The sequence below is a fragment of the Bos grunniens genome, chromosome 18 (assembly GCF_055505025.1).
Source record: "Bos grunniens cultivar Pamir isolate PY7600 chromosome 18, Bosgru_T2T1.0, whole genome shotgun sequence".
NCBI lineage: Eukaryota > Metazoa > Chordata > Mammalia > Artiodactyla > Bovidae > Bos > Bos grunniens.
Genome location: NC_141182.1, coordinates 9,478,821 through 9,495,868, shown reverse-complemented (window position 1 = coordinate 9,495,868; position 17,048 = coordinate 9,478,821). Strand labels below are relative to the sequence as shown.

The 17,048-nt window shown below is 43.5% G+C and overlaps 1 protein-coding gene across 2 annotated transcripts in view; it reads right to left on the bottom strand.

Moving 5' to 3' along the window:
• The window catches only part of CDH13 (cadherin 13), a 1,010,942-nt gene that overhangs the window by 792,245 nt on the left and 201,649 nt on the right, over nt 1-17,048 (bottom strand). For both annotated transcript variants that reach the window (XM_086350076.1, XM_086350077.1), the window contains exon 2: nt 5,699-5,810. In XM_086350076.1, coding sequence (XP_086206202.1) covers nt 5,699-5,810 — 112 coding nt within the window. The remainder of the gene's footprint in view (nt 1-5,698; nt 5,811-17,048) is intronic.

Here is a 17,048-nt window from a genome sequence, read left to right as displayed (position 1 = left end):
AGGGAGAAAGCAATGGCACCCCACTCCAGCACTCTTGCCTGGAAAATCCCATGGATGGAGGAGCCTGGTAGGCTACAGTCCATGGGGTCGCAAAAAGTCGGACATGATTGAGCGACTTCACTTTCACTTTTCACTTTCCTGCATCGGAGATGGAAATGGCAATCCACTCCAGTGTTCTTGCCTGGAGAATCCCAGGGACGGGGGAGCCTGGTGGGCTGCCATCTATGGGGTCGCACAGAGTCGGACACGACTGAAGTGACTTAGCAGTAGATACTTTTTTCCATATTACAGAGGAAGAATGAACTTGTCTATGAACAGAAAAAACATAATGCAGTAGAAATTTTCTATTTCATCCAGATTGACAAAAATAGATGGGAAAATTAAGCAGCAAATTTCCCTGATGGGTCATTGCCAACATCAGCAAAAGCTACAAGACCACAAAACCATGGAACTCTGGATAAGAGCCAGAGCACAGGAACCCTGGATTCAAAATTTAATGCCACCAATTACAAGCAACAATACAACCATGGATAAATGGCCTCGCCTAGCCCAGCCTCAGTATCCTCACCTGTAAAATGGGCACACGAGTGTATTTTTCCCTTAAGATCTGTTCTGAGGTTCCGGGTGGCACTCCACACTTAGAAAACATGCAGTAAATATCACCTATGAAAGTCATAGATGCTGCACTGGTCAACTCTAGGGGAGCCTTTTAAATTTCCCAACATCTGCCCCTAATGTGGGCACACTTGTTACATTTTGTGGAAGTTCTCTAATACCTTAAATCAGTGGTTTCCCACAGAATGAGGTAAACAAAAATATTTGGCACATTTTTTACAATACAAATTTACTCAAAAGACTGACTTCTCTTCTGTAATTGGTCCTAACTCCTCTTTTGTTTGTTTTTTGATAAAAATGACATTTTAAAAATCTGGGCAAAGTTAACGGAGGTATTCTCACTTTATCTCACTCATTAGCCTGCTTTGTCTTCTTCTTTTTTTTCATATTCAGACTAAGAAAAATGTTGTAAAATACACTCTTATCAATCCAAGATTTTTAAAAAATTCTACTGGTCCATGAAATTCAAATCCTAGAATCATTGCTTCAGATTCTTTTGTAATCTCTTCAGATTTTAATGGCCATGATTTGTCTGCTAAATTCGGGTTTAGATGGCCATTATAAGGATACCAAACCTATCTAAGATCTATGTATAATAATAATGCTAACAACAACAATAATAATAACAGCAATGGCAAGAATAATAGTAATAATACTACCAGCTTCCATTTACTCACAACTATGTTCTAAGCATCTTTCCATCAATCATTGCATCAACTCGAGTTAAAGACTGTGGTTATCCTTCTTGGATGAAATAATTCAGACTTGCAGGATTTGGATCACTCACTCATTGTCATGCAGCTAACATGGGACTATGTCATTTGTTTGAATTCTACTTGACGTGAGTTTTAAACTGTATGACCTTAGACTCAGTACTATAATCATCAGAAGAATGCAATCAGGGCCCATCCTTACTAGAACTATCAGAAGGGCCCTGCCTGGGTGTTTCTAAGAGGGGGCAGTGAAGAAGCTGTTCTGCTCAGCGGGAAGCAGACGAGAAAAGCAGGAGGTAGTCCCAGGGCCATGACCTCCTGTCCTGTTTGAATGACCGTCTTTGTCTCATCCCCATGTTGACCCGAGTTAGTCAGAAACAGCGGCCTCCTTTGTGGTCTCCTTTCGTCTCTTTCAGGAGTCTCTTTTTGGTTGGGGTCACTTGGCTGTGTTAGGATCTGTGTAGAGATGGTGAGTTCACGCCTGCACTGAGTTCCTCTGTGCTGTCCAGCCTCTCTTGCAGTTAGCTTGGCTCTGTGATTAGGTCTGGCCAAGAGTGTGAACAGAAACAATACATGTCCCTTTTGAGCTCCAGTGGCTAAACATCCGTGGTGCCTTCTCCACCCTTCTCCTTGTCCCCCTCTCTGCCAGCTTGATGACTTGGCCAAATATGGCAGGACCAAGTAGGAAGCAGCTTGCGTCCTCGAGTTCCTGCGTGGAAGGCAGCTCCATAAAGGAGAGTTACCCAGAGAGAGGCCAGCTATGGTTCCCCTAGCAAACAGATCCCTCCCTGGTGCCAGGAAGGTCTGTCTGAGCTGATTAGAGCAGGACAGAGTGTTTCGTTCTGTAATTTTTTCAGGACACAAGATAGTCAGGGCCTTATCACTTGGTCTTGGTCCACATCAGCTGGTTGGCTGGTCAGTTTTCCAGGCCAACTCTTCTTCTGGAGCCTGGGAGACTGTAACCGGGGTTACTACCCAAATCTCGTGGTACCAAGATAGTGGCTACCAGAATCGCATGATTTTCACATTGCAGGAGAAACAACCTCATCAACCAGTTTAAGATAATTCTGGGTCTTGGAGGCCTCTAAGGACCGCCTGCAACCTGCAGACCTCAGACAGAGCCCTCCCTGAGTCCAAAGATCATGAGCGGATGTCTCCTTTCTGAGTTTCTGCCTTTTAAACTGTCTTCCCCTTTCTTCTTGTACTTCTCACAGAAAATGAGAATCACCACATCTTCCCAGCTCACCTTTCAAGCCTAGATGAAGCCAAGTGCTGCTAAGTTGGGGGCTTTGCATCACACTGTGAAAGATACAGTGATAAAGCTCCCTTGGTTACATTAGAAGAAATAGTGGGATGCCACGTTTTGATCCTAGAAGCTTGTTGAAAAATGGCCCTTTAAAGACGAAAGCAAGTCTAGTTACTGGAAAGGAGAGCAGAATAAAGAGTTATTTGGATGTGAGGAAAATAAAAGGCTTTAGAACAACTGAAGGAAAGAGGTATCGGAGTGAGCAGTGAATAAAATATTATGGAAATAAAAGGAGAGGAGGTGACCATTAGTAACAGTTAAAACAGAAAAAGATAAGTCTTTGAGAATTGAGAAGAAAGATGAAAAAAGATAAAAGGAAATATTACTGTCTGAACATAGACAGCAGGAAGTCGTGGACAGAATAAACATTTACTGGAAGGTGCTGAACGCTGAACACAGAATTGGTTGAATCTAAGTCTGGGGTGTGAGCAGATATTCTATGACTGCCAGGCAAAGACACAACACTTTCAGGCAAGTTTATAGAGTGGTGAAATGTGTGGACATCAATTGATTGATTATGTTGTATTTTACACTTCCTGCAAGAGAAAAGTTCATGATGATTGGAAGCCAAAGCTCTTGTAAAATATTACAGAGACAAAAAGAAAAATTGAAAGTGTCAGTGTCATAGGAGGAGTTCAAGGTCATGTTACTAACCTGGTTTCTTGTAACCTCTATTTTTACCTAGATCATCAGCTTATATTTACACGTTACTGAATGATCCCTAACCATTTCCAGGATCTTGGCAGTGACCTCACACATCTAAGTATGCTTAAACCACTGATTCTGTTTGATTCTTCCCAGTTTTCCTCCAGATGTTAGCCTTGTGACCATATGGTCTTCATTCTGAGAGAATGCACCACTCACTGGCTTTTTGGCTAATCACATTTTTCAGAGAGAGAAAAGGTCTTCGTTGGACCACAGAGAAATGCATGAAGGAACTAAGAATCAGAAGGGAAGCAGGGAGATGTAAAATGTTGGTTGCTTGGGGAAAAGGTCTGTTCAAAGTTTTGGACTTTTTATTTCCTCCTGCATGTTGAACAGAGAAAAATACATTGTTATTACTTCTGGAAATCCAGATTTTCCCGAACAGTAGTCAGTAGGCATTTTCAGCTCCGTGGAAACTTTCTTCTTTATTTAGGCACAATTAACTTTATTCACAGTATCTATGACAACCTATGCTCGCTGTTTTGAGATAGACTGAAAAGTAGCAGCCCACATCTGTTTGTCCATTTTCTCCCCTAGTAATACATATAGGCCCACAGTTTCATTGACAGGGGAGGGGGCTGGTCAAATTTTGCTGATCCAACAATTCACTTACAAAATCACATATAAATTTTTAAATATCCTCAAATCACCGACTTTTACTGAATGTGCTGTCATTGATAATCAACCCAGTTCCGTTTCACTTTTACTAGCTTACATAGAATCAACAACCATAACCCACTAAATTACCTAGAGGATTAAAAAAAATAAAAAAACCTACACAGACACACACAAAACTGTAATATTGGAATGTACAGGATGGTCTAGTTTAAATTAAAAAGATCCCCCAAAGTATGATTGTTTCCAGCTTCTCAGAGGTAAATTAAAAGCTGTTTGGTGTCGTGAAGATTACAGAAGCAATCACATTTATGGGCCTGCTTTGCATACCAACTCTATTAATTCCCATACTTAGGGTGGCTTCACATTTCCACACATGTTAATATAGATGCCATTTGGGATGATCACTTGGAAAAAAAAGAGAAAGGAGAGAGAGAGAAGAGAGGGAGATGAAGCAGATGAGAGGAGAGGAGAGCCAGAAAAAATGGTTCTCCGAAGCCAAGTTCCATTTAAAATATATTGATTCTGATAAATAGAAGAATCAAAAGACAAAGGAGAGTTCCTGATGGCCCGACCCAGGAGTACATCAGGGATCAGATTAACAATGAAACCACATGTTGGAATTCACTCACTGTGCCGGTCCTGCACCTCGTCATTATAGACCCTAATTACTAAAATGATTTCACTGGCGTAATTGCATCAAGACACACATGGGCTTCACCGTGCAGGGCTCCCTTGATCCTCAACACTGCATCTTCATTACCGTGTTCCTTTCAACCCTTAAAACGTGTTCCAGCCTCACAGAACAGTCCAGTTGAGCCGGCTGAACGTTCTGTCCCTTTCGTTTAAACACGCTCGCCACACAGCGCAGGAGTGAAGGAACACAGTCAGCCTGGAAGGCAAACCTGGGGCCACAGGGCAAGTGTACAGTTATCTTCCCTAAAGGGTCACAGAGCATCTGACCAAACTAAACCACCGTTTTTATATCCTTCACTCCCAAATGTTATAGAATGGTGCTCAAGAGCCTGCAATTAAATGGTTATTTGTCTACCATCAATTTTAAATTCATTGTGCTAAAACAAAACCATGCTTGTTTTGCATCTGGCAATGCACTCCATGCCCTCATAAAGATAAAACAATATAATGTCGGCATTAAAAAGAGGAAGATATTATAACCACAGATCTGAGGGTAGCATATTTTAAGGAAATCAATTGTAATTTGGGGGGATTTGAGCTTAATCCACAAAATAGCCAGTAGAGGTTTTGAATCTTTCAGAAAACCATCTTATTAGTCTTAAGAGTTTAAATTCCTATGCCTAAAAACTCCTAGAAGCTAACCTTCTGCTCTGGATGTTATTTTTATCCAGTGCTACGTATGAGAAATCCAGGTAGAACAGCAATCCACAGGAAGGCAATGGTCTGTTCTCAGGATCTTCCCAAAGAAAACGGGGCATTCCGTTTCATTTCCTTCGCATAGGTCAATACTCATGGTGGGGGCTAGTGGTCCCCTTTCCTGGGAGCAGTCAGGAAATGCTCACTGGTGATCAAATGTGACAAAGAGACACACACCACTCGATTCACCTCTAAGCTGACAAAGCCCTAATTCAAGACTTTCCACCCTGGGTCAAACAGTGACATAATAAAAATGATCAGAAAACTCTTAGCTTAGGGAATACTGTATACTGAGGGACATTCTTAAACATCAGTGAATAGACCAAAATCACCATCAAGTGATGTCGCTTACAGTTTAAAATCGCCTGGTCCTCAATGAATTCAGCTGGCTGATCGATATGGAACACTTTCTGCTGAAATCCAGGAGTGCAGTCCAAATCTTCTGCAGATGTTAGCAGCAGCACCTGAGAAAACCAAAGCCATCAATATTTTAACGCAGCTTATATGTTTGCCCTGCTAACTTTTTACCAAATCTGTGACTTTTAGAAATGAGCTGAGGTTTTAATTTCATTTCTCAAATGAAGAGGTAAGTTGATACTTCTCCTATGGCTGCCAACCATTCATTTTGGCAATGAGACTTGGAAAACACGCAAATGGGAACAGCTGCTGCAGTTTCCATTAAGTTGCAGTTAAAGAAATAACTTCGTCAGATTTTTACACCTGCTTAGAATCTCACCATGGTTTTCCATGTGTGAAATTTCATTACAGAAACTGTCAATTTCATATGATGCCTGAGCGAAAACCAACTTCACTTTCATAGATGCAAAGGATCCTTGTCACCGATGAAGAGGAGGAAAGCAGAACTATTCCACTGGAAGTTACTTCTAACAAGAACTCAAGGGCCCTCGAACTTCCCAGTGCAACTTGGTGGCCACGAGCCACCCATGGATTCTGAGCACCTGGAACGTAGCCGTGCTGAAAGTGTCAGCAGAAAGTACAGGTGGAATTTCGAAGACTAAATGCAGAAAACAAAAATAAAGTAAAATGTATAATTAATGACTTGTATATAGATTACATGCTAATATGCTATTTTACAGATTGGACTAAATAGAGTCACTATTAAAATTAATTTCACCCCTTTCTTTTTGCTTTAGTTAGTTTCACTACTAGGCAACTAAAATGTTATCATTGCTTCTGAAGTCTCAGCTTTGTCTTTGCAAATTCTTAGGGCATTTCACGCAGAAGTCAAAAATTCAGGTTATATGATTTGAAACACAAAAGTTAAGTGACAACTCGTCTCCACAGCAGCACTGTGATGTACTTAGCATGTAATAAAACACACTTAACCGACAAGGGGCCCAACATTCTGTGTGTGCTTAGTCATGTCCGACTCTGCAACCCCGTGGACTGTAGCACACCAGGCTCCTCTGTCCATGGAATTCTCCAGGCAAGAATGCAAGTAGGTAGCCATGCTCCTCTCTAGGGGATCTACCCAATCCAGGGATTGAACCTGGGTTACTTTGGCCACCTGATGCGAAGAGTTGACTCATTGGAAAAGACTCTGATGCTGGGAGGGATTGGGGGCAGGAGGAGAAGGGGACGAAAGAGGATGAGATGGCTGGATGCATCACTGACTCAATGGACGTGAGTCTGGGTGAACTCCGGGAGTTGGTGATGGACAGGGAGGCCTGGCGTGCTGTGATTCATGGGGTCGCAAAGAGTCGGACATAACTGAGCGACTGAACTGAACTGAACTCCTGCTCTGCAGGCGGGTTCTTTACCATCTGAGCCACCAGGGAAGCCCCCCAACATTCTAGAGGTTAACAGTTACTTCAAATCACACAGCTAGGATGGGTGGAGCCAGGATCTGAATCCAGGTTTAAGTGCACTCTGATTTTGACAGAGCTCTGCTCCCATCCTTCAGGCAAGCCTTTGTCTGGAATATTTCTCTGAAACCTGTGGGATGCTGCTTTATCTGAGTCTGGTGCCAGCAGGCAGTGTTTAGAAACTCACATCCCCAAACCATCACCACAACCATGAGAACTGCTGCGTGTTCACCCTCAGGTGAGAGAGTTGAGAGGCAACTGTTCTGCCTGAGCGCCAATTGTCCATGGTGGTATCTGGCTTGATAGCTCATCATACATCAGATGTCTTCTCCTTGGCTCATTTTCTCATCCCTTGTTGCTATTTTTCTGACGTCACCCTCCAAATAAGACTGCTTGCACTCAAGTCTTTGACTCAGTGTCTGCTTCTTGGGAAACTAAACTTTGATACCACGATGGAAACTCTTAACCACTGTATACAGGCTGTTGAAAACTCATTATTGTCCCCACCAGCGAACTCAAAGGAGTATGCGAAAGGTTGGAAGCTGTAGAACCAGGGCCTCTCTCTAAATATCAGCTCTCTGAAATGCACTGAACCCAATGAACGAGAGCAAGAATCAATCTCCCAGGGTTCACAGTGTGGCTGGCCTGAGAAACACCAGAGGAATTGAAATGGGAGAGTGACCACCCTGACCGACATCACCCTTCTAAAAATCAAAGGGGGAAGGATGTTGTAGTCCCATATCTGAGCACTTCTGTGTGTAAATCTTTCTGTTGCCTTGAGAGCAGGGTCTGGGTAGGTTGCTTCTGAGACAATTGTAACACTGACATCCCAAGTGGTACACACAGAAAATGCAGATTCAGGACTCAGAATCATTCATTGGCAATTTTACAAGCAGAAAATCTATAACTGGCGAACGTTAATTCAGTTAAACATCAAATGGTCGAGGGTCTTCCCCAGGCACTGTGTGCCTACAATTATATATTAACCTTTTAATCAGCTAATTCTTCCCTCAAATCTCAGACCAGGAAACCAGTCATCCCAGAGAAGCTAAGGTAGATGACATTTCTCCAGAGATGCTGAGCTAAGCATCCAGGACCGACTGAAAGTGCAGGTGAGTGGCATTCCTGGTGTTTGTCTGTCTGTGGCTCAGTCTCTGTCCTGGCTTCTTGGCAGATTCTATTCAGGATTCCTCTGGAACCACAAAGGGAAAATAAGCCCTTTCCAACTGCAGGCCCTCAGGGAGGGTGGGAGTGGTGCGAGAACTCTCAGAGGCTCAGTTTTGTTTTTGCAGATTCTTGGATCACTCCATCCAGCAGTCAAGCTTCAGGTTAAGTGCTTGGTAATATGAACACACAGCACTCTCCTGGGCAAGAGTGACTTAGCAGGGTTAGAACCAAATAATTCACTCACTTCCTCCTCCTTGTGTCCATCCATTCACTTGCTCCCAAACAATTGTTAAACTCCTGGGATTCAGTGAGCACTTGGCTAGGTGTTGTCCTGGAGCTTAGAGAGAAGCCCCGTAACACAGTTGTTAAAAGCATGAACTCCAGAGTCATTTGACTTGGTTCATTCTTGGCTTTGCCCTTTACTGACTGTGCGACTTGGCATTTTTCCCATGACTCTGGCCTCAGTTTTCTCATGTAGGTAAACATGAAAAAATAAGATGTGCGATGACAATGGCCTTGTGGGTCCAATGGAATGAATGATGCATATAAAGCAATTAGAACAGTGCTGCATAGGATAAGCCGGAGGAGGCGACGGCACCCACGCCAGTGCTCCTGCCTGGAGAATCCCAGGGATGGGAGCCTGGTGGGCTGCAGTCCGTGGGGTCGCACAGAGTCGGACACGACTGAAGCGACTTAGCAGCAGCAGCAGCATAGGATAGGCAGTCAAGAGTGCTGTTATTATAGACTACAAAAGGTGAGAGGCATTAACAAATCATTAATTAATTGATTAACTAAAATTAAAATCTAATGTGAAAGGAAATCACGGGTCTCTTCGGGAGCATGGACAAGCTGGGAGCCAGGGAGTCTAACATCATTTAGAGGAATTAAAGAAAGCAAACCCACAGAAGGAACATTTTTGCTTTGATCTCAAAGATGGGTCTGAATTAGCTGGGTAAATATAAAGGAGCCAGAGGAATCTTTTTAACTAACACATACTTTGCTTTCACGTGAATTCCTTTATGCCTCTCTGGGTTTCATGTAACAGATCTCTGAAATGACAAGACCACATTTTCAAAAGAATCCAGACTAATTTAATGCTCTGCAAAAGTTGAACGTCTGACTGGGCAGTAGTGTTAGAATGTGGTAGCTACTGCTATTGCCCCTTGAGGGAAAGGCTACCCACTCCAGTGTTCTGGCCTGGAGAATTCCATGGATTGTATAGTCCATGAGGTCACAAAGAGTTGGACACGACTGAGAGACTTTCACTTCACTTCACTTCACTTGAATTTTTAGCAGATTTGGCTGTAAATAGTATTTGGCTGTCAACTTACATGTCTTCAATTTCAATAGCATTGAGTTTGGTGGTGGAATATCCCTCAGTGGTTTAAGATGAGCACTCAGACATTAAAAAGCAGAGATATTACTTTGCCAACAAAGGTCTGTATAGTCAAAGCTATGGTTTTTCCAATAGTCATGCACGGCTGTGAGAGTTGGACCATAAAGAAGGCTGAGTGCTGAAGAATTAATGCTTTTGAACTGTGGCGCTGGAGAAGACTCTAGAGAATCCCTTGGACTACAAGGAGTTCAAACCAGTCAATACTAAAGGGAATCAATCCTGAATATTCATTGGAAGAACTGATGCGGAAGCTCCAATACTTTGGCCACCTGATGTGAAGATCTGACTCGTTAGAAAGGACCCTGATGCTGGGAAAGATGGAGGCAGGAGGAGAAGGGGACAGCAGAGGATGAGATGGTTAGATGGCATCACTGACTCAAGGGACATAATTTGAGCAATCTCTGTGAGATGGTGATGGACAGGTAGGCCTGGTGTGCTGCAGTCCATAGGGTCACAAAGAGTCAGACACAACAGAGCGACTGAACAACACCAACTTGGACAGTTCTCCGTAAGTAGGCAGCCCCTTCTCCAATATCATCAGGTGTCACTATTTTAAATAGGCTATCTGGACATGTTTTTCCCCATACGCACTTTAACATTTCCAGAACACATGCTATGAGCAACATTCCAAATGTATTTGTGATGTCCGGGCAGTAATGGTCTTCCTATATGGCTCCTCTGTTCATTTATGCATTAGCTGGCACCTCAAATACAACAGGCAACCGACACACCTTTGAAAGCTCAGCAATGATCACATTTTATGATAACCAAAGGATTTCTATTATGTGAAAATTACTATTAGCCTGCTAATGAAAGCAGATTTATGCTCAGACAGACTACAAACACAGGGCAGAACCACACTGGTTCTGTACAATTCCAGTTTACCAGAAGCCAGTTACCAGTTGTAACCCTGTGTGTCTCAGTTTCCTCAGACAGAAAAGGAGGACAGTATCTTACAGGCTATTATGAAGATTAAGTGAGTCAATTATTATAAAGAGACTTCCATGGTACTGGGCACATAGTAGTTGCTCAATAAATGCTTTCTATCATTATTATTATTATCATTTTTCTACATCATGTTTAGACCAAGACATATGATTCACCGATATTCCCCAGGATGAGACACTGACAAATATCATCAAAATACTACTTCACTGCTGCTGTAAAATTGTTCAATGGATAGACTGTGCTTGGAAATATCAGAGGGAAACAGCAGGGACCTGACTCAGATAGAAGAGCAGGAGGGAATGTGCACTCGGGGTCAGCTGCCCAGCAAGAACACAGGGCCCGTTGTGGGCTGAGCTGTGCTGCTTTTGCAGGACATCAAGCATCCTTGACTCATTGGAAAAGACCCTGATGGTGGGAGGGATTGGGGGCAGGAGGAGAAGGGGACAATAGAGGATGAGATGGCTGGATGGCATCACTGACTCAAAAGACATGGGTTTGGGTAGACTCTGGGAGTTGGTGATGGACAGGGAGGCCTAGCGTGCTGCAGTTCATGGGGTCACAAAGAGTCGGACACGACTGAGCGACTGAACTGAACTGAACTGACCATCCTTGAAAATGACAGCTCGGGGCCCTGTCCTTTATGGCAAGAGCCACTGCCTTAAGCTTACAGGTGGATAGCGAATTCTGACAGCACACTCTCGATGCCTGCCTCTCTTTTTAGCTTCCATTTCTGTGCTGCTGTTCAGAGCCTTCTCTTTCAAAAAGAAAGAGTTTATGTTTGTCCTGACAGGTGCTGATTCAAGAGCATAGCCAACTTTAGACTTTGCTTTCAGAAAAATGATTTTTTTTTTTTCTGCCCTAGACTGCAGGTTGCCAACTGGCAGCAGATGGGATGGATCGGGCCAGCAGATGTGGTTAGTTCAGCCAGAGCGGTCTGTCATAGAAGCTAAATTATCATGTTATATCGAGCGCTTCGCTCTGAGCGGCCCTTGCCTGCAGCACTCCCTCTGCCTCTGCTCCGAACTCACACCTTTGTCTGGCCCTCTAGGCGTTGGAGTTTGCAACCCCCACTCTAGACTCAGGAAATACACTTTCCAAGCAAAGAACTCTCCTTGTTATGACTCTCCAGTTATTTTTCATCATGGTACCCACAGCTATGTGCTCCTGGCACTACTGCAGTGCTTTTGGTCACGTGACGAAGCACTGACCACAAAAAGAGGGTGGAAGGATTTTCGCCACTAGTCCTGGCCCCTGAGATGCCCTCTCTTACCCACCTGGGACAACAGGAAGGAAGGACTCCCAGGGTGGCGGAATCATCCAGCAGGAAGGACCCAGGAATCCGTCACTGTGTAGAGGACGAGCACCTGGGACAGCTGCCCAGCAAGGAGACCCCACATGCAAGTGTGGTCTCCAAGATTCCGGGTTGTTTGTTACAGCAACACTTGGCTGATGACACACTAGACTTGGGGGCGCAGGGCAGAGGGTTTTCTCTGCCATAGCATCATGGACTGTCCCAGAGGCCAGGGAGAAACAGCAGAACTGAAGAAAAGCTTAACACAACTGTATTCAAAAGTGGCCATAAATAAAAGGAGAGAAACATACTGCCACAAATAATTATCTCATCAGGCTGTGAACAACCTCAGATCTCATCCTCTCTTAAGTCAGCTTCTAAATGCTATTTTCCAAGTGAACCCGCTAGTGTCTCCTGGCCCCTTGTTGTTTTCCTTTCACTGACGCGCTTGCTTTTTGCTATTAGGGTAGATGGACAGTTACTTTATCCTCGCCACAAAACACCTCTGGTTTACTCTTGTCAAAGTCGCTCTACTGGAATCAGTTTGGAGGGGCTTAGATTGGCGGGGAAGAAAGGCTACTATCTCTGACTTGCAGGGTATAAAAGTGTTACAGCAATGTATTTGACTGATTCTTTATCCTGCCAGGGACCAAAAACCCTGAGTCCTGGAAAGGTTTATAAAGGCACACTGCCTACAGGAATAGCACAGAGAAAAGAAGTGCTTCAAAGACACACACACACACTCACACACACACACACACACACATGTGCACACTCACATGCATATAGTGATGTGTTCACTGTGAGTGTCAGTTCATGCTATCTACATCCTCCCTGAGTCTGACCTCCTTGAAATATTCCTGCTGCTTTACAGCCTCCAGACCCAGAACACCTGCCACCTTCTTGGCCATTAATGTAAGATGCTGAGCAATGATTTTGAGATTCTTGGGAAGATAAAAGGGGAGAATGCTTCCAGTTTGGCAAGTCCTGCTGTTGCCTCATATACAATTTGAAACTAGCATTCTAGACCTCATTTCTAATTAAATGCTACTCAGTATCTTTTCCTCAAATTATTAAAAGGGAAGCTGTGTATATCTGGAAAAACGTGGGACAACAAGCCAAAACTAATCTGAGCCTGAATTCTGCCTATGTGACCATTTCTCTGACTTCTGGCAAGTTACTTAACCTTGAACAGCCTCTCTGTTTTCTCTAAATGAGTATACCACCACCCATGCATACAGTCACTAGAGGGTTTGATGAGTTAACATAAATCAAAAGGTTGAAGAGAGGGACAGGATTATAATAGGTGCTGTGCTGTGCTGTGCTCAGTCATGTCCGACTCTTTGCAGCCCCTTGGACTGTAGTTTGCCAGGCTCCTCTGTCCAAGGAATTTTCCAGGTAAGAATATTGAAGTGGTTTGCCATTTCCTACTCCACATAACAGGTGCAACGTGCCACCTATTGTTATTATTTGTATTAATATAAAGGAATATGTATTAAGTACTATGAAAATACAGAATAAGGAAAAACATGCTCTTTAGATGAGAATAGGAAACGGGACCATGTCACAAATAAGGCCATATTGGAAAGAAGATTGACAGTTTTCAAGTGCAAAGTATAAGAGAGAGTGTTCCATGCAGGGATTTGGTAAATGCACTAGGGCATGCCAGTTGAAGAGACAGGGAGCAATTTCCCAGGGATAACAAGCTCTGTATTGTTTTCAAGATTATTTGAAAGTATTTTGCCACCTAAAATAGGACTGAATTCACCAGGTATGTGTCCTTGAGTCTGGCTAAAACAGAGCCAGAAAGAATTCACTCAATAAAGTCACAGTTTTTGTCTGAATGGAATTACTTTTTCACTCTTAAGATTCCAGGATTAATCAATTAGACAGTTGGAAATTTTTAAAACAAAAAATAGTGTTTTGTAAAAATGTTACTTAATGCAAAATTAGGAAGACTTGGTTTGTTGGCTCTTAGTAGAAACTAGAGGCTGTACCTGCCCTAGAATCGATGGTATATGTGTCTGTCTATGAAATTTTGGTAATAAAATTAGTGCAGCCAAACATCAATTAAGACCTGCAGCCCCTAAGTTGATAAAGGACTCTTAGTGTGAGATAATCTCAGGTGAGCCTTAACAGCCCTAGGAAATTCAGTGGAGCAAATATGAAATATCTGCCATTGCCAGGACTGAAACACTTTTTTGGGCTACACAAAAAACCCTAATTCCATGGAGATAACAAAGGAGGCTTTCTAAAGGAAGAGGTCTGGGATTCGAGGAGACAGCTCAATAGATCAGGACCTGAATCCATCACCGTGGCCAGCCTCCGATCCCAGTCACTACAGTTCCCAAGAGCAAGGCCTTGCCCTGCAGAGTACCCACAACCTTTTCAAATTCTGCCCGGGGGCTTGCTGCTCTGCTACAGGTTACAGTGAGATCAAGCGGAGCTGGGAAAGTCACAGGAGGGAAGGTTCCCAGGACAACCTCCAGTGTTGGTCTCGATGCTGGAAAGCGCAGCTGGTTAAGTGCCCCAACCTACCTCATTCCAGACCTAGTCCTCTGAGAGGCATTTGTGTGCCACCCAGAGGGGCCGGTGGGCTGAGACCTCACGGTCCGCAGCAGTGACATCAATGATCCTCGATACACTGGCTCTCTCTCCTTCCCTGCATCCCTCCCCTGCCACTCACGCCTGCATCCTGCCGAAGGAAGCTACCTGTACCTAGTCCTTTGTCTTAGGCTCTCAGGCGAGCCCAAAATAAGACAAGGCCCATATTGCTGCTGTAACAAATTACTACCATCTTAGTGCCTTGTGGTTTAGTCACTAAGTCCTGTCCAACTCTAGGGACCCCACAGACTGTAGACCATCAGGCTTCTCTCCCCACGGGATTTCCCAGGCAAGAATACTGGAGTGGATTGTCATTCCCTTCTCCAGGGGATGTTCCTGACCCAGGGATCAAACCCACATCTCCTGCAATGGCAGGCAGAGTGTTTACCGCTGAGCCACCATGGGGAAGCTATCTTCGGGGCTTAAACATATTCTGTTATTGTTCAGTTCTGGGCATCAGAAATCTAACACGGGTCCACAGGCTGCGTCCCTTCAGCAGGATCCTGTGTCCTTTCTGCCTCTAGCTCGCATGGGCCGTGCATATCCTTTAGCTCACGGCCTCTCCCTCCACCTTCAGAGCTGGGAGCGTAGCATCATCTCATCTCTTTCTGCCTCTCTCTTTTTCCATCAGCATATTGCCTTCTGTTTCCAACTCCTCCCACATACCTTTTATAAGGACAGTTGTGATTACATCAGGCTCGCCTGAGAAATCCAGGTAATGGTCACATGTTCTGAGAAGTAGAACCTGGGAACCAGGGAACCATTTTCAGCCTCCTACCACCCACGAATAACTTATATAACGGAAGGAAAGTTGCATATTTAATACCGTTATATAAATATTTATAATTTACTCATGGCTATTATTCTGTTATGAGAAACAAAGAAAGAAATCCTGCCATTTTTGACAACATGGATGGAACTTGAGGGCATTTCTATGCTAAGTCGCTTCAGTTGTGTCCGACTCTTTGTAACCTGCCAGGCTCCTCTGTCCATGGGATTCTCCAAGCAAGAACACTGGATTGGGTTGCCATTTCCTTCTCCAAGGGACCTTCCTGACCCAGGGATTGAACCCGAATCTCTTATGTCTCCCGCGTTGGCAGCTGGGTTCTTTACCACCAGTGCCACCTGGGAAGCCCTAGGGCTTCAGTGAGGGCATTATGCTAAGTGAAAATAAGTCAGGCAGAAAAACATACTACACAAGGTATATCACATACACCATGCAGCATGTCTTTCTCTGTCTGGCTTAGCTTACTTAGCATAATGGCAACCCACTCCAGTATTCTTGTCTGGAGAATTCCATGGACAGAGGAGCCTGGTGGGCTATAGTCCATGGGGTAGCAAAGAATTGGACACGACCGAGTGGCTAACACACACAAACACACACACACGCCACATACATGTGGACACTTAAAAAAAAAAAAAAAAAACGGAATCAAACCCATAGAATCAGAGAGTCAGAAAGTAGTTGAGAGAGGCTTGAATGTGGGGAAAACAGAGAGACTGGCAAAAGGATACCAACTTTCAGACACAAGATGAATAAGGTCGGAGGTGACTTTGCTTGATGGTAGTGGTGTAGGTCTACTGTGAGGGTGGAACTCAGATGTCTTCACACACAGACACACACACAAAAGGAAGGGATAAATTGTTGAGATGGTGGATATATTAACTGACTAGATGAGGGGAATCCTTCCCAATGTATACATGTGTCAAATCACCATGTGTACTCTTTAAATAGCTTATAATTTTATCAATTAAACTTGAAGTTTGTTTGTTTGTTTGTTTTTTTAAAGCAAAAATACCCATTTTGGGTGTCATTCCACAATCACCCACATTCCTGAAAATATTTACCTGTGAAATCAGGAAAACCTGAGTGGAGAGCCCACTGATGGTCCATAGTTACATATCCAGGCCTGTTGTGTCAGTTTAACAACCAACTATGACCTTTTCTTGCTCAGAAATAATGATTAGATCCTGCCTGGCCGTGCTGTGAAGTGGAACATTTTATTCTAACCGTGCAGCTCTCGACACTTTCTTCTCTGCCAGATATTAGACAAGATGTCAGATTTGTCATCATACCGGAAGGTTTTTATTAATTATATTTCAGAGGCAAAGTCCTTTTTGTAATTTATTTTTTCACACCAGGAAAATTCTTCTATTGAACTAAATGTCTATCTTGTTAAATTGTTTTTCACTGCTAAAGTTTCTTGCTTTGAAAAGTTTCAGAAGGAGAGAAGTAGACCTAGCAAAAATTGGTGTTAAAGTCAAGGGAATGATTGTGTTAAGGAGAGCACCTCCTACCCGCCCTCAGCAAAAAAAAGTGTCATATGCATCTTTCTTTAAAATCTAACTGCCGAATTAATGTACATGCTAAAGGACAAAGTTCTCCAAATTTTCCTTGCTTGGATTAGAAGGAGTTACAAAGACTGTATTTACATGCCAATTAACCATACTCTGAAATTCATGCTTTGAT